The 24,721-nt window shown below is 35.8% G+C and overlaps 1 protein-coding gene across 1 annotated transcript; it reads right to left on the minus strand.

Moving 5' to 3' along the window:
• Window positions 1-9,330: 9,330 nt before the first annotated feature.
• On the minus strand, window positions 9,331-9,914 carry LOC141616236 (histone H4). The gene has a single exon (XM_074433845.1). The coding sequence runs from the start codon at window positions 9,821-9,823 to the stop codon at window positions 9,512-9,514; it is 312 nt and encodes a 103-aa protein (XP_074289946.1). The 5' UTR covers window positions 9,824-9,914; the 3' UTR covers window positions 9,331-9,511.
• Between the last annotated feature and the right edge of the window lie 14,807 nt (window positions 9,915-24,721).

Below are 24,721 nucleotides of genomic sequence, written 5' to 3' on the forward strand. Positions count from 1 at the left end.
TATCATCCATAAATCATATTTTACAGAATAAGGTAGTAAAGATTCACCGCAATTCCATAATAGAAACGCAGAAATCTTTCTTCCGCAGGAGGAAACCTCTGGGGAAATGACGCGGCAGGTGCTACGCCTCTTGAAAGGATCGCAGCAGCTGCTGCGCCTCTTCTCCAGTTCGGTTTCGCTGTTTACAGAATATTTCCGTGATTTTTTTCCAAAGTTTGTGTCATTCCATAACTCTTCACATTGTTTAGTATAAGTAGAGACCTTCGGTCTCCATATTTTTCACGTGAGTGTCCGCCCTTCTCTTCTCCCTTTGCATTCTAGACCGTGCTCTAAGCATTCGACGCCTACGTGCTTGATCAATCGACCACGTAAGCTCAGATCATTTTGGTTCCAGTCACGTTGCATGACCGACCAATTTGACCATTACACATCAATTAATCTATTAATCTAAATTCACCAACGAGGGCACTTTCTACATACATTCAAGTCGAGCAATCACTAAACATTAACTTAGTTAATCTCATTTCGTCAAACATGTAAGTCTGAGGGTGTAAATCCCATCTTTTTTATTGTATTTTATTTTTGTTCCAATTATTGTAACATTCACGTCAAAAGTACACTTAAAACCGAGTTTAAAAACCATTATTCAAAACTGTTTTTAACGAAACCGCAGTTACCAGACGTCGAGAAGAAACGCAGCAGCAGCCACGCCTCTTCGAAGGGTCGCAGCACCTGCTACGCCTCTTCCAGAGGATGCTGATGCTCCTGCTCTTCTTCTTCTTCCTCGGGTTTTTATGGTTTTGTTCAATCCGTTTTATTTTCTTATTTTCTTCCTTTCTTTTGTACATAAACCATATTTTAATCATTCATTTCAATTATCATGTTTATTTTTGATTTAAATCCCTTATAATCAATATTTGTGGGTTTTCGTCATTAAATCAAACCCGAATTTTGGAAACTCGATTTGTCCATATCAAGTTTTTGGGATTCGTCCTTTGTACATATTTTCCAGTGTTTATTTTCAGTTTATCAATTCTTTCAAAGTTCGTTCTTTCATCGTAAATAAATCTAATTTGTTTCTAACCCGTTTTAATTTGTTTTAATCTGTGTGTATCGCTGAGTCTACTCTCATGGCCGTCAACGGCCATACCAAAGCCTCCTCTCCACACGGCAGACCCGAGATCATTCCGTAGTCCTCCAGAGTGACCCCGACCTCTCCTTTTTGGCATATGGAAACTCGACGTCGTGTCCCAGTACCGATCAAGGAGAGCTCGAATCAGGTTAAGGTTAGCCCGAATCTTCCTTTCCCTGATCGCCCTCCAAGCTCCCACCAAAGCCCCGAAGGCTCCCAACTCGATTATGGCCTTCTCCTCCTCCGACAGTCTCTCGAAGGCGTCCATCATCGTCGAATAACCGGAAAAGGACCTCGTGTTCCCGGCCTCTCGTATCAATTCAAAACGAAAGCTATCTTTAGCTTAAAACAAATGAGAAATGAAATGATAAGCAAATAGGAAAAGTAATAGGAAATGACAAGTTCCAAACTTACCAGACTCCTCGCCGTCCTATAAGACAGGTGGCTCTATGCCGCCCAAATGAGATGTCTACCATCCCATTTCTCGGCCCACTCGGGTGCACCCACAAGCTGGCGACCACCTCGCCCCACGTTGGCCCTCCTCGGGACCTCCTCAGCCTCCTCCTCGATCACCTCCTCTCTCTCCCCATACAAGAGCAAGAAAAGGGTCGAATTCCACGTCCATGGGAGCCCTCCCTGATGTAGAAGGAATTTCACCTGCAAATCAAGGTAAACCAGGCCGTGTCAAGCCACAACAAGCCTCGGTGGGTCATTTCAAGCATTTCCAAGCCCTAAAAGTGGCTTTTCTCGCCATCTTTGGCCATGTCTTTCGAAACCTGACCACTCATTTGGTAGGTTGGGGCAAGTCAAGTCTAAATTCAAGCCTAGTTGCGGGTTTGAGTCAAAAATTCGACAACATTTCGCTATAATAGCGATTATGCCCTAGAAAAGTGTCCTGAAAAAGTTATCACAAATCAAAAATTCGACATGATAGCAAGTTTAAACATTACACAAGGGTTCCAAACACCAAGTTTTATCAAAATGGACAATCCTAAGGTCATGTTCGAAGCAATTTTCGAAACAGCTGAGAAACCGTCTCATTTCGCTCAAATGCTCAATACTTGACAAAAATTCAAAAGGAATACATGGTTATGTTCCTAATATTGCCAATTATCCATTTCTAATATGAGTTTCATCAAAAAAATCCATTAGAAGCAAAATCCCCAATTTTTCGACATTAAGAGAGGGGAAAGCCTAATTTTCCGGCCACAATTCAATCAAAAAGGAGAATTAAATGCAAGAATGTGATACATACCTCGATTAGACATGATTAATGGAACTATTTGATCAAGTTTTGACGATATTTGGTCGGAATATGAGAGAGTTTAGAAAGAAAATGTGTTTTGAAATTATGAATAACACACGGTTTTAGTCGGCTTTTTACCCAAACAGGGACAAGCCCGGGAAATGACGCAGCATATGTTGCGCCCTTTCCAATGCCGCAACTCTTGCTGCGCCTGTTCCCCATCGTCTTTCAAGCTCAATTTTTGAAAGTTCGTTATAAGTTTGTTATTTGTGGGCCCAAGCTTTTGTGCGCCTCTTCTCCAACGCCTTATATCATATATTTGGTTCTTCTGGGCGTTCTTTTCGTCCGAACCCGTATTTTTCTAGACGGCCTGCAAAACCGTCACGATGTTTAGTCTCCCAGCAAGGATTTTTTTATTGAACCCGGTTCACAAGCTCATCAGTTATTATCGAGATTTCGCTTGCAGCAACGAGCGGATTTTCAACGGTGCTTTGGACGCGCCATTATCAGTCAAACCTCTTTATTTTTCTTCGACGGTTTATAAGACACACCTTTGTCAATACATTTATTATCCAACGAGAGTTCATGACAACCAATGCGCTTCTCGAGAGATGGAGTTTGTTTGGAAGCAGATACAAGCAGATTTCTCAAGAATGATTCAATCCAGATAGAGTCATCCATATTCTTCCCAGCGCAGCATTATTTTGTAGTATTGCTCACTCAAGGTTTCTTCCTTGATGATAAAGATGTTCCTAAATTGTCATTGTATTCCCCAACGAGAGTTCGCTTGAGACCAACGCAAGCAGATTCCCCAGGAGTTTCTACCAACGTCCTGCTGCCCTCTATTTATTGTTTCCTCACGGAGTTCGGGAAACGTGTCGTTCTCCAGAATTTCTCATACTAGCCGTCCTCCTAGGTTCATACACCTAGCTTTTTTGGGTCCCACACCCTAGCAGAATCCTTACATATCCTTTAGATCTTAACCTTAGCTCCTACGCTTACCCTTAGCTCTTACGCACATTCGGAAACATCTTTAGAAAGAAGTCACATGTATGATTTCTTCTTATGGCTGACGAGCTTCCCTACGTAGTCTAATGGACTTTAAACGACCGTCCCCATAGTCGACAGACTCTAAAATGTTCCCGACGACAGGTCATTGGCTCAGACCCCTTGAGCCGCCTCGCGTCGCCATAATCGTCAGGTTGTAATCTTCGATTGACTTGATGGCTATACTTTGACTTTCGCTTTGTCTAAGCCTCAGTCAAAGTGGGGGCTCTGTAGATACCTCATTTCTACACCTTTCGCCAACCACCAGTGATGATTAGGTCGCATGTTTGGTACACGGAACGATTTATGACAGTTCGTAAGTTTATCGTCAAGTGATAGCTCAAATACTTGTGTCTACTCCTTGGTCGTCATCTACGCGCCGATACGGTCGTTTTGACAGTAATTAGATTTCATTTAGAGTCCGGGTCAAAAACCGCTTCATTTTCTAAGAAACCAATTAAAATGACGAGTCGGAATGTTCTAGAATATTCCAGAATTTATTTTATATCTTTTGGTAAAATATCATCCATAAATCATATTTTACGGAATAAGGAAGTAAAGATTCACCACAATTCTATAATAGAAACGCATAAATCTTTCTTCCGCATGAGGAAACCTCTGGGGAAATGACGCAGCAGGTGCTGCGCCTCTTCTTCAGCCCGTTTTCGCGGTTGACATAATATTTTTGTGATTTCTTTTCAAAGTTTGTGTCATTCCATAACTCTTCACATTTCTTTTTAAAGTTCGTAAGTTTATCGTCAAGTGATAACTCTTCACGTTTTAAGAGTCTTACAATTGACTAATTCAAAAGGTTTCAATTATATTGTTTATTCCAGAAAATAAGGAAGGTTGCTTTCTTTAGAGATATGAAACTTACAATTGATGATAATCAAAGTATAATAGATCGAAAGAGGTGGATTGAGGATAAGAAATGATAAGTTGAAATTGACGTGTGTTGTGTATCGGCAATACTCAAAATCGACAACCTCACAATTTGACTAACCATTAAAATGACCACAAATTTGCTTAAAATTTTTGTTTAAGACAACGAATACATCCGTTATTAGAAGGGGGAAAAGGCAAGTGAAAATATAGTTTGTATAGTCCAACTACCTAAGCGGTAGCAAAATTTGAATCTCCTAAATGATTTTGTTATAATAATAATAATAATAATAAAAAAGAAAATACGGAAATGTTGGTCCTAAAAAATAGCCCAAGTATAGATAGATCACAAATTCTCGTTTGTGACGGGTCAAATAAAACACACCCGGGTCAGAAGAGAAACTTATTTGTAGATAGATTGAGCAGCCCAGTGGGCTTGATTCTATCTGATTTGTTATAAAGAACCCTAGAAAAAGAGAGTAAATAATACGGAGTAATAAAAAAAGAGCCGTCGTCGAAAGCTCTATTCTAGAGGTGAGCAGAATTGGGGAGGAACGGCACAGGTGAGGATTTCGATCTCAATTTTAATTTATTTATAATTATAATATATTATTATTTTCAGTTGATTAGTATTAGGGATGATGTTTCCTTCTCCTCGTGGAACCTTCCTTGGTATTATTAGTCGAAAGAAAAATGAATCCTATTGCAAAGAGGGGTCTATGGAAGATGAGACAGAAGTAATTGAAAAAACTTACGGGTCTAACCATAATGAATCGGTAGACTCGAAATTAGGCCGGGGATTTAAGCCCAAGTTAAACTGGGGGATTAATCCTTGTAAAACAACAATAGTAGATTCAGTGAGTGACTTGGCACTTGAGCCGGTAGATTCAGTGAGTGACTTGGTACTTCCGGTGAGTGACTTGGTACTTGAGCCGAGTGACTTGGCACTTGAGCCGGTAGATTCAGTGAGTGACTTGGTACTTGAGCCCAAAGGCAAGCGTTTGAAGGTAGACCCCAAGTTACCTCTTAAACCAACTAAGATTAAGATAGGCAAGAAATTGAAGGGCGGTTTCAAAAGGTTTCTGTCAAATAATGGTAGGACGAACCACTTGGTACGGTTTAAAAAAGGTTGTTTTGGTGAAGTTGAGGATGTTGATTTTGATTCTCTCTGTGGTAAATACCTCCTCATCTGCTGTTTCTCAGTGCCTATGTTTAATTATGAGGATGTTGTTGACGATTGTCTTGCCATAATAGAAACGTACGACCATTTATCTCGAGATGGTCATCCTTTTGAGATGGTTGTGGTTGTTAAGATGAGAAACGATGCTACTTATGATCAAAAGGCGGCTTTTGATCACTTTTATTCTGCCTTCTCCTGTCTTGCTATACCCTTTTCTGATGTTGAGACGCGTGATTATATATCCTCCTGTTTCAGTACTATCGATGAGGCCTTGAACATTGCCATTTTGGTCGATCCCAACGGACTCGTTTTGGAAGATCAGAAAACCCTTGATCATTTTCTCTACTTTGGTTCTGAGTGGTCGCCTCCCTTTCTCGACACCACCTTGAATGAGATTCTTAACCAAGATCTGGTTTTGAGATCCAGGTTGGATCCCATGTACGCGTTGGGGACTGGTATTGTTAACAAGGATCATAGGTATCTTTCCCTTTATGGGGATATTCTGCTTTGCGATCCCTATCATGTTCTCCGCAGATTTGGTGCTGAAACTGATGTTGCCTCTACGGTCCTAGATCTGACCCGCAAGTATGTGGGATTGTACCTCTGCTTTGATGGGCGTATCCTGGAAAAAATTAAGGCTGCCCACGACTATTGCTTGGCAAACAAACAACAGCTTGAGATAGTCCTCGTATGCATGTCTCTTTTTGAAGAACCAGACTCATACTATGAACACCTTTATCAGACACTGAAGCTTTTCAATATCAAATCCTGGTTCCTTTTCGACTATGACAGCAAGGTTTGCCGCAGGATGTGGCGTATATTTGGCGAGGGATATCTTTGGCCTGGGGAAAAGTTCATCATTATACCACCTAACTGCGAATCTGCTGAGCTGCGCGGAAGAGAGATCATCACCAAGAACGGAATTACTGAATATCCCTTCACTCGAACCGCTATCCTAAAACGAAGGTTGGAATTTGTCAGATCGCTCACTCCGGTTCATTTATCATTATTCAAAACTGCCCTGCTTCAGAATGGTAAAGAATTCAATTCCGAGCAGCTTCGAGGCAAGAACTTTCTCCTCTACCTTGATTCGAACCAATCTAACCCCCGGCTCTTTTACAACCTCTTGATGAAGCATTACCCGGAAATGAAGGCCAGGGGCTGGGAAATTGTGTTTGTTCCCCTGGATGTTGTGACATACACGGAGCGCTTCTGGAACAGCGAAATGGTGGAACGGGTTGTCGTTAATTATCGCTTTAGAATTGATTCAAACGTTCACCAGATGCCGTGGCCTGTTATGTCTCCCTCTGCTGCAGCTGAAGCGTCTGTCAAGAAACAGTTGACTTTCCCAGGAGAGGATCAGTGTAGTCGCCTCGTTGCTGTCGGGAAAGATGGCAACATTGTTTCCAGACGAGTTGCAGATCAACTCGAGACTCATGGGGTTACCGAATCTCTGTTTGATGATGTTTTGGAGAGTGACTTGGCTCTTGAGTTGGCCTTAATGCCCGAAATCAAAGACTACTAAGTATTATTTAAACTATATCGTATGCTTTTTTTTTTTCCCCGATATCAGTCAGACGATCACTCATGTGTGCTTTTGCTTTCTGTATTTGTAAAATTGACGTCGTTAATCTTTCTATCTATTTTATGGACTGACTAATTTATGTATTCGGGTGGTATTCGTAATTGACCTTTGTTATATAAATGCATTTTCACTTTTTTGTAATTTGTGTTAATAGCATCATCTGCCAGTGGAGGGAGTCATTAAGATGAATGTGGATAATGTTGAAGTGAAGGAGGGGTGTTGGCACGTGTTTTAGGGCGATTAGGACGGACTGGATGGGTGGAAGGTAGTGTTGAGTGTTGTAGGTTTAAGAGAACATTGCAGTATTGCACACCTCAGCTTAGAATTTCAGTCCTTTGTTTTTGTCATGTAGATGAGTTTACAATGCTTCAACTCGCGGAGACTGTTAAACAGGCGCAAGTTCCTGACTGTTACTGATGTTCCTCGCAGTATGCTCATTCTTATTAATTTTTGCTTCCCTTAAAATTATTTTATTTACAAAGATAATAACTGTGACTCCAAGGTTAAATGCTTAATGTTCTATTTGCCCTCTGATATACCTCAAACTTTCAAAACCATGGACAAAATCTCAATAAAAGGCAGTTTACTGATAATATCAGAACAGAATTGTATCCGTGTGTAGTTCAGGAACGTGATTCACCCAATAACTGCCATTCTAATACATTGTACTGCAAAATGGATATTAACATTGTTGCATCTTGAATCCTAGAGCTGATAAATCCACAACTAAAGATTATCTTAGAAGAGAATACTCAAGATGAAGCCTGATATAACCAAGGCATAAGAACTGCTTGATTGGGAATCAATGGAAGGCCTTCCTCTCATGGAAGACGACTTCTGCATCGCGCTCAACAATGCACTTAATTTCATTTAAACAGTCGGAAAACAAATCAGAACAGGAGATTAACCTCTCATTCTATTCATCCTTTCATTCGACCAAGTAATAATACACAACAAACGGAGAAATGCAAATAAAACTTCAATCGATTAACTAACTAGATGAATAACTGATGATGTTGCATTCATCTTCATGTGCTTTATAGCTTAAACGTGTACTCCAGTTGTATTTTCAGCATTTTCAAACTAAAAAACACTTTCACAATTTCAATTCCTTTATTTGAATTTGAAGTACAACATCGTCAAAGGAGATTTAAGTAACAATAATGAACAAACAATTCAGAGTTCGTCTAAATTCAAGAACTCTGAATTAATTGATCTTTGAATTGTTGTTTTCGGTGAATTTGAGCTAGCAGAAACCAGTAACAACATGCTTAAAATTGAATTAAACGCTAATTGAATCCAAGACTAATATAACAACTGATGAATTCGCAAGAACAAGATATTCATTTCTGGAAACATTAGGTCATAAAAACTGCTTCAATTACATTAACCGCATCATCAACTAATACGACTACTAATTACTAAACCGAAACCAACAACATTTGAAAATCAATTCCAGATCCACAACATAACCCTAATTGATTAATTAATTAACCGCCGAAACCGTAGAGAGTTCTTCCTTGCCTCTTGAGAGCATACACAACATCCATGGCTAAGAATGTGATTGTTCATTGGGTTAACGAATAATATGGAGTATTATGACTAAGAATGTGATTTATCAAATTCGTCAATGTCCAATCCAATATTTGCCAAGATTAATTCCACTCTATCCAACATTTACCCAAAAACTGCTCAAAATTTAACAAATACTCCCAACAAATACATTCGATATTGTCAAGTCTCGTCCATGTGGAACACATTCGATTCAACTCGATCGAAAATAAAAACAATTGACAAATCATGTTTGTAATTATTCACAATAACAGCAATTACTCCCAACAATTTGCCTTTGATATTGTTACTCCGTACTAGAATTAAGTAGCAACCAAGCTTTGCAATACTCCGAATGTAAACTAAGAAAGTCATGGTTTCAAATCAATTATATTGTAATGCTACCCACCTATTGTAATTGTAAACTAATGCAATTAATCAACGACAATTTCGACACAATTAATTTAAATTTTCACCACAGGAACTGATTATGATGAACAATTGATTTAAATCCCGAAATTGAACCTTTACCCCAATTTGAGTTGGTTGCATTAGACAATTACAGATGTAATAATATGAGCAGCTATTAGCTAATTGTAAACTCGTCTATCAATCGATAATCGGAACAAATGTATGGAATAATCTGAGATATATTACGATCAGAATTAAACCAAAACCGATTAAAATTGAAACCAGTACGCAATAAATTTCATAAGAAAGAGAGATTCTTATATTAATTCTGGAAACAAGTTACTCCAATTACATCCATCATTCAACACACCTAAAACAACAATTAAAATGAAACCTAATTGAAATACTCCTTAATTAAAACCAGATCTACAAACCTAAACATTCAACAATCCCCGCACAATTAAAACGCATAGTTAATCAACCTCCGAAACCGTAGAGAGTTCTTCCTTGCCTCTTGAGAGCATACACAACATCCATGGCGGTAACAGTCTTCCTCCTGGCGTGCTCGGTGTAAGTAACAGCATCACGGATGACATTCTCTAGAAAGATCTTGAGAACGCCACGTGTCTCCTCATAGATCAAACCACTGATACGCTTGACACCACCCCGGCGAGCTAGACGGCGGATAGCTGGCTTAGTAATCCCCTGGATGTTATCGCGGAGGACTTTTCGGTGTCGTTTCGCTCCTCCTTTTCCTAATCCCTTTCCTCCCTTTCCTCTTCCTGACATTTTTGTTGTTGAATAATAAGTTTGTTGATTTTTTTGATTTGAGAAAGAGTTGAATTGTTTACACTTCGCAGGTGAGGAAATGGTAAAGGTGTGGGGTGTGTTTATATAAGGTGTGGGATTTTGTGAGGGAAAAAAGAGCGATCCGTGTGAGAAGGAGAGGAGCGTTGTGAGGCGTTGATTGAATTTGATGGAGGGTTGAGATTGGAGGAGAAATGTTGTGCGGATTGTGGATTTGTGTTTTTATGATTTAGTGTGGCGGGAGATTTTGTGGAGGAAACACGCGGTCGATATTTTGATAATTAGACATTTTGGAGGGATTATTGTTTTGGATATGTGGTTTAAAAGTTTTGGATTTCTTAAGAAATAAAAGTTCATTGAGCTTAGATCGGAATCGTATGTTAGATCGCAATTTTCATACATTATTGAGAACTTGTTTTGTTGGTTAGGAATTACAATATTCGTATGACAAGTTAATGTGGATTAGTGAATGTATATGAGAAAACTTCATGCCTGATTATAATATACGTAATTGCTTTTTATAAACATCGATTACTCTTTTATGGATCTTTTACCATTATTTTTCAATACCTTACACTTCGGTCTTCCCTCAAAAAACAAAATAAACAAACTATAGCTCTGTTTGGTAAAATTACCTGAAAAGGTAGAATTTAAAACTGAAAAAGCTAATCGAAATCGAAAAGGAATCGATAAGGAAAGTGAAAATTAGGAACTGATAAGGTAGCTGATTATATAAAAAAATGTTTGGCAAACTAACTGAAAAGATAACTGATTTTGATGAAATGACGTAAAAGGATATGATAATTATTTAATACGGAGTAGTATAGATTTAAAGGGTAAAAACGGAAAATCAAACCAAATCAGGTACTTGAAATCTCAAATGCTAATCTAGGTAGCATTTCATTTCAGGTAGCTTATTTGATTAAATAAGCTACTTGTTAAACGCTTACAAAAAAATAAGATACCTGAAACTTTGGTCAAATAAGCTACTTTGACCAAATCAGGTACCTGAAATGTCTTGCCAAACGGAGCCTATATCTAATTGTCTTCTTCACAAAATTAATTAAATTGGTCAAATTACTCAATTATGGACGATATTTCTCGTATTAATCAAGTAATAATTATAATTTATTAACTATACCATCTTATGGTGTGAATCGGGATTTTTTGCTAGGTGGAACTAGATCTCAAAGGTTGGGGTCAACTTTTCGATGGTGATGGAGAAGGTTGCGTGAGCAGGGTGGATTTTTGGTCCGGTATGGTGATGGTGACTGTGTCTACTAGTATAAGATTAAGAGAGAGAAAAAAATGGATTTTTCTATATGGTACCCTCGTATTTTTCCATTTTCTACTTGGTACCCCTGCATTTTAAGAAATATACATGGTACCCCTTAGTTTACGTAGTAACCCTCCGCCGTGCCCAATTGTTAAATCCTCGTTAGTTTCTCCGTTAATTCACAACTTTCTAACCCCATCTCTCTTTATCAAACAATCTTCATCTTCTTCCCCAAACTCTTCATCTTTTCACCCACCAATATTTATCTTTTTGTACAACCTTGTCTTATAAAAATCAATTACGAAGACATCTGCCTTTTTTCTTTCTAGCACACCTCATTTTCTCTCTTCATTTTTTAAGAAATATGGGAATGCTGCCCAGAAATGTCTTAAAATATCTCCTTTGTATAATTACAGCTTTATGATAGATAAAAACTTTGTTCTTGATTGCTATTTTGGTAACCTTAATTATGTACTCCCTCCATTCAACTCCACTTTGTAACTATGCTTTTTGCGCGGGTATTAAGAAACGGATTAAAAAAACTATTAAAAGCACATAGGGAAAGGGAATGGTGGGGTTAAAGATATTAAAAAAATATAAAGGTGAGTTTTATGGTGGATTTGTGTGGGGTATGAATGACATTTTTTGTAAATATAGATTTTCAATAAGGATAGAAAAGTCTTTTACATGTCCAAATAAGGAAACCTGTAAAGTGAAGTTGAATGGACGGAAATAGAATACTTGTAAAGTGGAGTTGAATGGAGGGAGTACTCAATTGCCCATTAAAATCCCTAAATGATTCTCACTTAAATCTGAGGTATCTATAAAATACTATTAAAAGCCTAAGCTAAAATGGCTCATAAAATCCACGTCAACAAAGCCACGTGTGATTGTAAAATGCCACATCTGATTAACGCAATGCCACATCTATATCTATATTTATATAATAATAAAAAAAGCTAACTGAGTAGATTTTTATTGGGATTTGCTATATCACGCCCCCTGTTTTACTTGTTACGCCCCCTATTTTTTTATTTATTCCTATTTTGCCCTTAGACTATGAATAGTTAAGTAAAATATTTCTAGTTTTTTATTTTATGATTTTTGGAGACGGTTTTTTATAAAATTAAATAAAATTAAATTGTACTCATTCATTCAAGACGATTTTAAATCGTTACAAAAAATCGTCTTGAATGAATGAAAAGATTATATCGTTTCAAGAATAATGATTACAAGATTTAAAAAAAAAAAACAAAAAAATTAGCGGCACACATAACACGATTTAAAAAAATATGAAAATTGGCCTCGTCATGTAGCTTACAAGACACAGCCAAGGATCCGTCATGTGGATTACAAGACATGGCCAAGGACATGTCGTGTGAATTACAAGACACGGCCATGGCACTGTCATGTGACTTACAAGACATGGCCATGGTCCTGTCATGTAAACCACATGACACACCCATGGTTCTGTCGTGTAAACCACACGACATGGCCATGGCACCGTCTTGTAATTCACATGACACCACCATGGCTGCGTCTTGTAATTCACGAGACAAGGCCAACTTTTTTTTTTTTTTTTTATGAAATTTTAAGTAAATGCAATAGTTGGTGGAAAATACGTTTTTTTAAGACTGAGTACATATTAAATTAATTATTCTAAAAATCGCCCCAAACTCAGTTACGACAAAGCGGTAATTAAATCAAAAATGAAAAGTTCAACAAAAATCATTTACTATAATAAAATTATTAGTTAATGTAAAAGATATTACCAAAATCCAATAATTATAAAAAAAATAATTTTAAAAACGTCTCCGATTATAATTTTGTAAAAAACGTCTCCAAAAACCATAAACTAAAAAACGAGAAATATTTTTTACTTTAATTTATTACATAATCCAAGGGTAAAATAGGAATAAATGGAAAAGTAGGGGGCGTAACAAGTAAAACAGGGGGCGTGATATAGCAATTTTGTTTTTATTTGACACATGGCATCATATACAAGTCCAAGCAGCTATGTGACGGGTATCATCAACTCTATTTTCTCAAAAATTTAATTTAAAATTTAATTTAATGTGAAATAATTACAAAATTACTCATATCTTAATTCTGACGGTTACAAAGGAAAAGGGAACCTTAAAATCCCATAATCTTCCCCATATGTGAAGTGTGAACGACTTAACACAATTATTACTCTGTTTAATACTCTAAAGACTTTACATCCCTCATCATTAACGACCTGCAATCAAACTCCCCTCTTTATCTTCTTTCTCCTTTAATGTAGGGTATTAATTCCCGTGTATTTAACTACAGTATTATTTATCCTTGTAGTTGTGAGTTTGTGACCCTATTTCAGTTAAATTTTCTCATGTTCTCTTCTCCCCCTACTCCGATCCGTATAGTTTCCCTCAAATATTGTATTTTGTTTGTTTTTCGTTTTTGGCACGATATTAATTTGTACAACTAATTTGATTTCGATTTCAGGAGGATGACATAATTCCATATCCACTGCTTCTTTGTAGTATTTTTTAAGGAATTTTTAGTTATTATAATTTGCGAATTTGGTTGATTAACTTCTTGTATATTTATCATTGCTACATGGAAATGTTGGCTAGATTGCAAGTGTTATTAGGAGTGTTACTCATAATTTAATGAGGTCGAGTATGTGATTGTTATGGAGTTCTATAATGAGTTTCATTTGTTTTCCTTTTCCCATATAACTCACATGTGTTGATTTATAAAGCTAACTAAGTTTCTTGGCTATGATTCACCTAGGTGCTTGGAGTTTGTGGTAGCAAAGGTGGTGATAACAGATACATAGTGTACAAAAAAAGCTTGACGCAACTAGTAGAGGATGATGACAACAAGACTACTTTAGAACTTTGAGAAAGATGGTTTCTACATCAACCTTAAAATTTTTCACAAATTCTCTGTGATGGACAAAATCCGTAGGGGTAAGTGGGAAAGAAAGTGGAAGAAGATTATGAGAGGTTATAAGTTTGTAACCGTCACATGTATGAGGGGCTGTAAAATTTAATTCCTCTTATCTATTTCATCTGAACATCCAATTTGATAACCTCTTTATCTTCGATTTCAGTAAAATTGTAGATGAAGTAGAGAACCTGAAGATAAGATTTTGGTTATTGCTAGAAATGCTTACAAAATATTCATGCATTATTGTTTTGATACAAAAGGATAGAATATTTTGAGGAGACAAATATTCATGCATTATTGTTGAGGGTACTGATTGTTGAAAGGTGAGCTAGATCGGTGGTTAGAGCATCCGCAATAATGGGGCTCCCCATATTTTCTCTTTTCTTTTCTTATTCGTCCACCTAATTTTCCATTAACTTTTTCATTTACCCTCCTCATTTCATAACTACATCTCTGCAACAATGGGGTTCCCCATTTCAACTCCACTTTACCACTTTACTTTTTTACGTTTCTCAACGCGTGTTTTACGCGGTAAATATCGTTAGCTACGTATTTGCAAAAATTATAAAAATTTGATATTTTTAATGTACTCGTAAAGACGAATCAAACAAAATCTCACATGAATATATTTGATCCACTTTTTAATAGAACTTGGCCCACTTTTTCATATGGGAACCTCCCCTACAAATGGTGGAGCCTCTAAGGGGAAGTGTGTACAATAATGAGGCTCCCCATTTGAGGAGAGAGAGTACATATGGGGAGGCACCTCCCCACCTTTGCGGATGCTCTATACTGTAGGTTATATTATTTTTAAAATATTAAATAAAAATTAAAATATATATTTTGTTTTCTATAAAAAAACGGAGTACATTAATTGATAAAATTATCTTCTATCCGCTTTTAATATTATCTTTCGATTCAATTGAAGTATCCCTCATAAAAAATAAACAAAAAGAGCAACCTATTGAGATAAATGAAGTATATCTATAAATACTATTAAAAGGGTAAACCTTAAAAGCCACGTAGACAATACCACCTTACATAACCAAAATTCCACGTCACCAATTATAGAAAGCCACGTCATTATTTCTTATTTAAAAATAAAAAAAATTGAACCATTAAATGCAAATAGTATAACAAACATTAACTTTGGCTTTTTTAATTTTTAGATAAATTAAACAACCATTAAAAATAAATTCATACTAAATTTAAAATTTTTACGTTTATTGTTAGAATATTTGAAGTAACAAATAAATATCACATAATTATAATTTTACACCATTTATAAAATAATAAAAAAAATTAAATATTAAGAGCAAATAATAACATACTTAACATTAAACATTAATATTTTAATTTTTAAAACTAGAATAGGTTAAACGAAAAATTAAAAATTTACATTACTCTAATTTTAAACTCTTTATATGTACAACTCCCTCTTAAATCTTATTGAAATAAACTTGCTCAATTTTGATAAATTTGATAAATAAATAAATCTATAAATAAAAAGCAAGGCAAAATATACACCTCTTTTAGTTTCGTAAAATAACTCCCTAAACAATTCTCATGTAACGTGAATTTTGTAAAAGAAAAAAAACAAACAAAGAAAGAAAAAACATTTTACATTTCATTTCTATTCACTCTATATTTATGTCTATAATAAATATGCTAATAATGAAAACGAATACTCAAAAGTCATGAAATATTTCTACATATTTATGTATATATTAACTTTGATAATAATAATAATAATAATAATAATAATAATAATAATAATAATAATAATAATAATAATAATAATAATAATAATAATAATAATAATAATAATAATAATAATAAAAAGTCTAAAAGTCATAAAAGGCATCCTCATTTGGCTATATAAATGTTTTATGGAAGGCAACATTTGTGAGCCAAAATTCAAGCCAAATTTCTTTTTACCCCTATTGCCAAAAGAATTGTATGTATATGTCAATAATTTTTCTTATCATTATATCAACATCAAGGTAAGTGTATTAAGGTTTTAAATTAATAATTTATTTATTTTTAAGTTCGATTGGTTTGAAGTAATCTTCACATTTTTAACCTTAATATATATGTAATTTTGTTTTCATTTAGAGGCTATCAAGATTTGTGGAGTTGAACTATTCAATGGTAAATATACTTATATCTTTATAATTCAATGCCTATTTCTTACCTTATTTAAGAGGAAACTTAAATTAATAACGATAAGGTTAATATTACAAAAATCAAATTCCACCATTTTATTTGTTTTTAATCACTTAGTGGATTTTTTTGTATGGATAGTTAATTGGAGAAAGAAGAGTATATGAAGAAGAGAAATACCTATAATTGCTTAAACAAATACTCCCTTCATTACACTCAATATTATGGTATAAACTTACTGCAAGATTGACAACATGAATGTGAATGAGTAATTGTTTTTAGGTTCATAATTTTATTTTATTTTTTCAAAAATTTTCAACTATATGTTTTATTTGGGTTTGTGTTATTTTTTTATTCGTCATTTTCTCTTTGAAAAATAGCTATCATAGAATGAAATTGGTGTTGCGAGGATCTCAATCTTATTAACAAGTTGGACAAAAAAATCTCTTTTGGTATTGATAATAGCTAAATGTAAATTATTATCTAATACTTATACAGTTATGCGTACATGTCATATTATCTTGTGTGTATGTCTTATAACACAAATGAGATTGCAATGAGATTTGTAGTAGGCTACCATTTAACTCATTTTATCTTTTATGCAAAATTTTAAAATTTAGAATTTTTTGATAAATTGATATAAACGATATATTAAGATTATCATTTATTAAACTTCATAATTATGCTACTTTTAAAAAATATGATTTATGAGAATTAAAAGATTGAGAAGATAAAAAGTCTCATAATTCTATATCTTCTTAACTCCTTACATTTCGAGATTTATTATTCTCAAAAAAAGAAGAAAAAAGGATTAAGGATCAATAATTTAATATTATGGATTGATTTACTCTTTCGTCTTCACGTACTAACTTTATTGGCCTAAATGACAAAGGGACATTCAAGCTTTCACATAGAAAATTTAGTACATAATCTATACAATCTAATTAAAGGTAATCTTAAGCATTTATCATGAATTACTGGACTTATTAAAGGTAGTTATTTTTTAAAAAACCAAATGTTATTGGTATATCAATCAAAATAAACAACTAAAGTACAATATATAGTTCTGAAAATAAACCAAAGTTGTCAAAGAAATAAGACACTAACCGACTAACTTTTATGTATTTCAAGACTATATTTTTTAAATGGATCAACTAATTGCTCAGACAAGTATAAATAAAAAGATAAAAATAACAAAATTAAAACAGATAAACCCGTGAATTTCACGGGTCACAAACCTAGTTCTTTATTTATTACTTCAATACTATTTAAAGAAAAACATTGTTTGGGTGTTTCTCTTGGCATCTAATTGTGAAATTTATAATAAATAGTAAAGATTGAATCTTTTGGACTATCTTAATTAAAAAAAAACATTGTTTGTTCCCAAAATCAAAGATGGTGATTGAGACTAGAGATGGCAATCCGGGCCGGGCTAAGGCGGGCGGCACGGGCACGGCACGAGTCCGGCACGGGCACGACACGGCACGGATGAATAATACTGATGGCACGGGCACGGCACGAACGAGTTTGAGGCGGGCCGCGACTGCATTTTTTGGAAATTCTCGTGCCTAGGCACGGCACGGCCCAAGCACGGAGGGTCCGACACGAACCATGCACGGCGGGCCTGGCACGGCACGGCCAGAGATTTGGCCCATTTCTTAATTATTTAATTAAATTCCATTTTCTAATATCGTTTTTTAATTATTTAATTAAATCTAGTACATTAAAAGTACAAGTAATCAACTAATCAAGACATCAAGTATATTAATATTTAATAAAATATATATTTAAATCGTTGATATTCATTATTTATATAAATAAAAGAGTATTTAGAAAAAAATACTAAGGTTATTGGGCCGGCCCACGTGCTAGGCACGATTAGCCCATGGGCCAGGCACGACCCAAGCACGAAACTGGGCATGCCAGGAGCGGGCCGCGGCGGGGATTTGGGTGAGTGGGCCAGGCACGACACGACACGACCAGCCCAATATCAGTGCATGGGCCGGGCCATTTTTTGGGGAAGGCACGATGGGCCGGCCCAGCACGGCCCAATGCCAATTCTAATTGAGACATAGAAATTGGGAAAGGTGTGGAAATCTATTAAAGGAGACTATGTAGGAGAAGAAACTGGATAATAGGTGAAGATGATGACTGATTAATGCAAAGAAGAAAAGTATATGGGTAAAAATGATGAAGATGTGAGTGAAAACTATGAATATAGGTGGATGAAGGTATGAAGATGGTCAAAAGTTGAAACTTAACGGAAACATTAACGAAGATTTAACAATTGGGCACGACGGAGGATTACTGAGTAAACTAAGGGGTATTATGTATGTTTTTTAAAATGTAGGGGTATCATGTGGAAAATGCAAAAATACGAGGGTACTACCTAGAAAAACCCAAAAAAAATTAAGAAAGAGAAAAAAAACCATGCGATGTAGTTTCAATAATATTATATTAGTAGTAGTCTTCGTTTTCAGGCATTGATCTTGCCAACTCACGAGCCAAGTCACTTTCCAAAACATCAGCAAATAGAGATTCGGTAACCCCATGAGTCTTGAGTTTGCATTTAACTCGTCTCGAAACAATATTGCCATCTTTCCCAACAACAACGAGGCGACTATAGTGATGCTCTTTTGGAAAAGTCAATTGTTTCTCGACAGACGCTTTAATCGCGGCAGCGGGTGACATAACAGGCCATGGCATCTCCTCAACGCTTGAACCATATCTAAAACTATAATTATTGACGACCCGTTCCACCATTTGTCTGTTCCAATAGTGCTCCGTGTATATCGTAACTGTAAGACGAAAATTGCAGTAACAATGTAAAGGTAAGGATATCAGAAGAATATAACCCGTTTTGAAGTGACGTGGTATAAGAGCCACTGCCTTGAAAACTATATTCCGGTACGACCGTGGTGGCGATCAGCAATTGATCGGTAGTTCCCCAAGGATTTACACTACTGCACTCAGCCACACCCACTCGAGACTGAGAGCATTGGAACGATATAAAATCTTTACCCATAAATAATATAAGAGGAGAAGAAGATAAAGAAGAGAGGAGAGTGTTGTTGTGTATTCTGCAGTGTGCCTGATGCTCTATTTATAGGAATTAGGAGCAGGTAGAGGAGCAAAAACGTGTTCCTAAAACACAGGCAACAAACCGAAAAAGTGGGAGCAAGACTCTCTCCCACTAACAGTCATGTTGACTGACTGTTAACACAAAAACAAGCCCATATACGCACAAGAGCAAAAAGGTAAAAGGGGGCCTTTGGCCCGCACCGCAGGTGCTCTACCAAAACCCAAACCCGAGCCCGAGCCCGAGTTCGAGCCGGGTCGGGCCGGCGCGCGGGCACGTGTGTGTTTGGACCCAAACCCACTGGCCCAATACTCCCAACAAAAGCCTCCTTGGTCCACACAATTAACTAGTGGAGGACAATAGTCAATATAAACTGACCAAGGAAACAATAACCCACCGATGTGGGACAAACATTGAAAACTTGGATAAACCAAGTTGGCTTTACAGCCATCTTTTCCAACAATCCCCCACAGATGGCGAAGAATGCAAAGAGAAGAAATTTCTGGGTAAAGGAAGGATTGATACTTCGGTATCAATATCTTTCGATTTGAATTGACACTTTAGTGAAATGAGGAAACAACTTACTTACAGTGAGAGAATATCTTGCGATTTGAATTCCTAGCTGAGCTTCCGCCGATACCCCCTACAACACATATCATATCTTCAGAATTAAGATCGTCCCGCGATTTTAAAGTGCAACGCGCTCTTTAGAGCTATGCGTTTACCTTGGTACTAACAGGTGCGTTCACAAGACTTCTCATAGTCTTATGGTCATTACACCTACATAGGTGGCTCAAGTGCTTCTCAATAGCACTTATTGCATGAGCCATTAAAGACATATGTCCAGCCTTGTGTATGATTCATCAAGCGCGTCTCAAAAGCACCACCTTTTAAGGCTATGAATCATATAACACCATAGGAATAGAAACTTTAGGCCTGGTAACTCTTGACTTATGGACTTAAGCCCCATTCCCCTCGACGTTTCAAAGACTAGTCTCCTAGTCAATCTTTTAGTAAAGGGATCAGCCAGATTGCTTTCGGACTTCACATAGTCCAAAGCGATAACGCCATTGTCAAGGAGTCGAATAGGTTAACTCCTGAAATAACCTCGGACGCGTGATTGAGAAAGCGAGATAAAAAGAAACAGGGTCCGGTACGACCTCTCGAACGGCTCAAACTGAAGTGTATAATACACGGTTTTTCGGGATTCCATGGTCCCGGAATAAAATTCTCCGGAAATCACATAGAAAGTTCCTCGGGTCATATAAAGCGGCCACACAAAATTTGAGTAGCAATTAAAGACATTTGTGGGTCCAGGTATGCCATAAACCAGCATTCCTCGAACCTCGGATAATCGTAAAAAATGGATTAATGCTCGTTTAATGCTCGTAATTTGAGGCTGAATCGAATAGGTTAACTCCTGAAATGACCTCGGACACGTGATTGAAAAACTGGGAGAAAAAGAAATAGGGTCCGGTATGACCTCCCGAACGGCTCAAATTGAAGTGTATAATACACGGTTTTTCGGGATTCCAGTGTCCCGGAACAAAATTCTCCGGAAATCACATAGAAAGTTCCTCGGGTCAGATAAAGCGGCCACGCAAAATTTGAGTAGCAACGAAAGACATTTGGAGGTGCCGGTATGTCATAAATCAGCATTCCTCGAACCTCGGATAATCGTGAAAAATGGATTAATGCTCGTTTAATGCTAGTTATTTGAGGCTGAATCGAATAGGATAATTCCTGAAATGACCTCGGACGCATGATTGAAAAACCGTGATAAAAAGATACAGGATCCGATACGACCTCTCGAACGGCTCAAATTGAAGTGTATAATACATGGTTTTTCGGGATTCGAGGATCCCGGTACAAAATTCTCCGTAAATCACATAGAAAGTTGCTCGGGTCAGATAAAGCGGTCACGCAAAATTTGAGTAGCAACGAAAGACATTTGGAGGTGCCGGTATGCCATAAACCAAACCAACATTCGTCAAACCTCAGATAATCGTGAAAAATGGTTATTAAGATAGAGAACTTCATTTTAAGTCATTTTGGTCAATTAAAGTTACGTTTCGTTGTCTCATTTTCGGGTTAGGGGGTTTCGGATTGGCTTGTTTTTTATCAGGTTAATTACGTGTAAAGAAAGTTCGGATCACTTTTGGATCAGGTCGGGTCGGGTCAATTTGGGTTTCGAGTCACAAGTGTTGTAGTTCAGTTAATTTTGGATTAGTCTTTTCGGATTAGATTGATTTTACAAGGTCTACATATACAATTGTTTAGAATTTTTAATTTTTAGGACTTGCTTGATATGAGAGTAATTATTAAGGAGTAATAGAGCTAAAATGAACTAATAAATGGAGGAAATGGATGGGAGTTGAAAATTGAAATAGATAAAAAAAGGAGAAATATAATCTAATAGTCCCTCCATTAAAGTTGTAATTGTTACCCACATCTCCCTCCTAGTAATTATTACCTCCATATAAAGGTAATAATTCCTCCCTCATCCTCTCTTTCCACCCTCCACAGTCACCACTAAACACCAATCTTCTTTTATTTTTTCTTATTTTAACTCTCATTATTCCCTTAATAATTACTCTTATCCGTAGAAATTCCTTAATATGATTTTGACATTGATGAACAAAGCCTTCCTCTATTTATGCTTTCCTTTCTGAGATTTAGGATAGCCATAACCACTATGTAGTCATCTTCGATAACAGTTTTCAACGCTCCCTTACCTTTTTTAGCTGCATCTCTATCAATTGGACGAGTATTAGGTGCACTTCCTTCTTCTATAGAGCAAGCAGGAGAGAACCCTACATCATTAAGCCTAGTTCTCTTACCACTACTACGGGTTTCGGGTGTACCAAGATGGAAAATTATAAGAAAATTTAACAATTGTTTATAGCAAAATAGACAATGAAACAAAAAAAAATTAGCCGTTATTAATTACCCGGTGGCAAACAATTAGCCGTTGGCAACCAATTATAGCTGTTGTAATTGTGCATTAGGAAACAAATGGAAACAACCAACTTGGGACTTCTGAAAGTTCTATTAAAATAATATTACTTTTCAAAAAGACCCCACAATTGTCCATCATTTCCTTCTTCAATATACTGATGACAATCAGTTTTTGTTTTCCTCTCATGCGCCGATGCATGGAAAACCCACCATCACTTTTCTCTTTTCTCCATCAATTTTTAAAAATTGATGGCCAATGCACATGGTCTTAGGGGTAGTCTCTAAGTGTACTTTGTTTATGCTTCTTCCGTGTGTGAGGAAAAGAAGGTCAGGCCAATTTAGTACTCTCTCATATTCATAATAACTCTCCCATTTCTTTTTTGATCTATTTATATAACTCTTCCTCTTTTTTTTATATATTTTTTTTGCCAATATATATCTTTCTATATTTATGCTTGCATTTTCATAAACAACTTGTTTATGCTAATGTTTGAACATTGATTTTAGATGGTCAATGATAGTCTACCACAACTTACTAAAAATCCCAGGGTTATTTTGGCATATATGTTAGGAAAAAATTACAAATAACCACCTTGTGTTTACCTATTTTTATAAATAACCACTATGTATTTTTATTTTTACAAATAACCCCCAGATTTTCATGTATACTCCCCAATTACCACCGTATATTTGACCCGAAACTCGTTTTTCATATTTTCCAACTCTTTAATTAACAATTTATCTGAAATATCCATACTACCCTCTTCCAATACAACCTATCCCTATTCCTCCTTTTTCCCCAAATCATCCCAAAAACCCTAAATCCCCAAATTGTTTCAGCTAATCTCAGTATTAGTATTAGGGAGAAACGAGAAAGCCGTCGTCGAAAGACCCGTCACTTGCTCGACCCGTGTTCAACAAGACTAATTGTAGTCATATACTTCATTGAGCAGCCTAATGGGCTTAACTATATCTGCTTTATTATAAATAACCCTAGAATATGTGAGTATATAACTATAAAAAAACAAAGGGAGAAACGAGAAGACGTCGTCGAAAGACCGTCTCAGAATTGGGTAGAGGGAAGGAAAGTAAAGGGCAAACGGGTGAGGATTTCTATATCTCGATCTCAAGTTTAATTTTATTTATTATTATTATTACGGTTTTTCTATCCTATGCCCACTAGGCATAGGATAAGAAACCCAAAAAGGAAAGAATTAATGATATTTTTCTTGTAAAGTGATATGATATTGCAATTTCCCATAAAAACATCATTAATTCTTTCCCTTTTAGTTTTCTTATCCTATGCCTAGTGGACATGGGAAGAAAACCCTTTGAATTATTGTCTACAAATAAATATATTTAAATTTCAATGTTAAAAAATTTCTTTTAGGTTTAATTAATTACGTAGCTAAAAAAATTAAGACAAAAATAGTAATAATAACAATAATAATAACAATAATCGTGACAAAATTTTAATAAACATAACAGTATTCGTGGTAAATTATTATTAATCCGTGACAATTGTTTAGTAAATTGTGGAAAATATACATTTTGATGATATATTATGCCAATAAGGATATTGATTAATAACACTTGAATGTTACTGGTGGGATAAATTTTAGAAATCTATATCTCATTATACTCAACATATTCAAATATGTTATAATTAATTTAGTCATAAAATTATTTAGATCTTATGCATGCAAACAAGAATAAGGATAAAGAAGAAATCGTCATCCTTACATTGAGATTTCGGATATATGAGCACAAATGAGTTCTCCTACTAACTTGTTCTTGAGCTTCCTAATATTGGATGAACAAGTATTCAAGCTTAGAATCCCTCCAAGGAATTATACCCAAGATAACCTCTCAAAAGATTAATATTATTAATACTAGAACAATATTAATCTTAATAAAATTGACCCAAAATATTGAATTTTGTCTCTTGTTTTTCGGTTAAGAGAAGGGAGAAGAAGGAGTAATATTCTCTCTAAAAACTCTATATTTTAGATGTGTTAGAGAATGAATAATACACTAGTGTGCATGTAGTGTATAATAATCAAATTATAGAAAAAAACACTTGGTCTCTTTCTATGACAAAACCGGGTGGGGTGGGTTAAAGGGGCCAATGCATGAGCTTCAATTCTTCCCAAGAAATTAGGCATGCTGTTAGAAATCTATATCTCATTACTTAACATATTCATATATGTTTCAAATTAATTTAGTCATAAAATTAAATGTTGATCTTATGCACGCAAACAATAAATGAATAAGAAAGAAATCATCATCTTACATTGAAGATTTCGGATTATTGGGCACAAGTAAGATCTCCTTCTTACTTGTTCTTGAGCACTCCTAAAATGGAAGAACAAAGATTCAAGTATAGAATCCCTCCTAAAATGGAAGAACAAGTAATGACACTAGCGTGGTTAACAATTAATTTAGCTTTTGTAGATATCGGCATATCTTT

The sequence above is a fragment of the Silene latifolia genome, chromosome 1 (genome assembly GCF_048544455.1).
Source record: "Silene latifolia isolate original U9 population chromosome 1, ASM4854445v1, whole genome shotgun sequence".
Classification (NCBI taxonomy): domain Eukaryota; kingdom Viridiplantae; phylum Streptophyta; class Magnoliopsida; order Caryophyllales; family Caryophyllaceae; genus Silene; species Silene latifolia.

Bases quoted from the DNA above. Each gene is read 5' to 3' on its own strand.
- LOC141616236 (XM_074433845.1), bottom strand. From the start codon at position 9,823: ATGTCAGGAAGAGGAAAGGGAGGAAAGGGATTAGGAAAAGGAGGAGCG.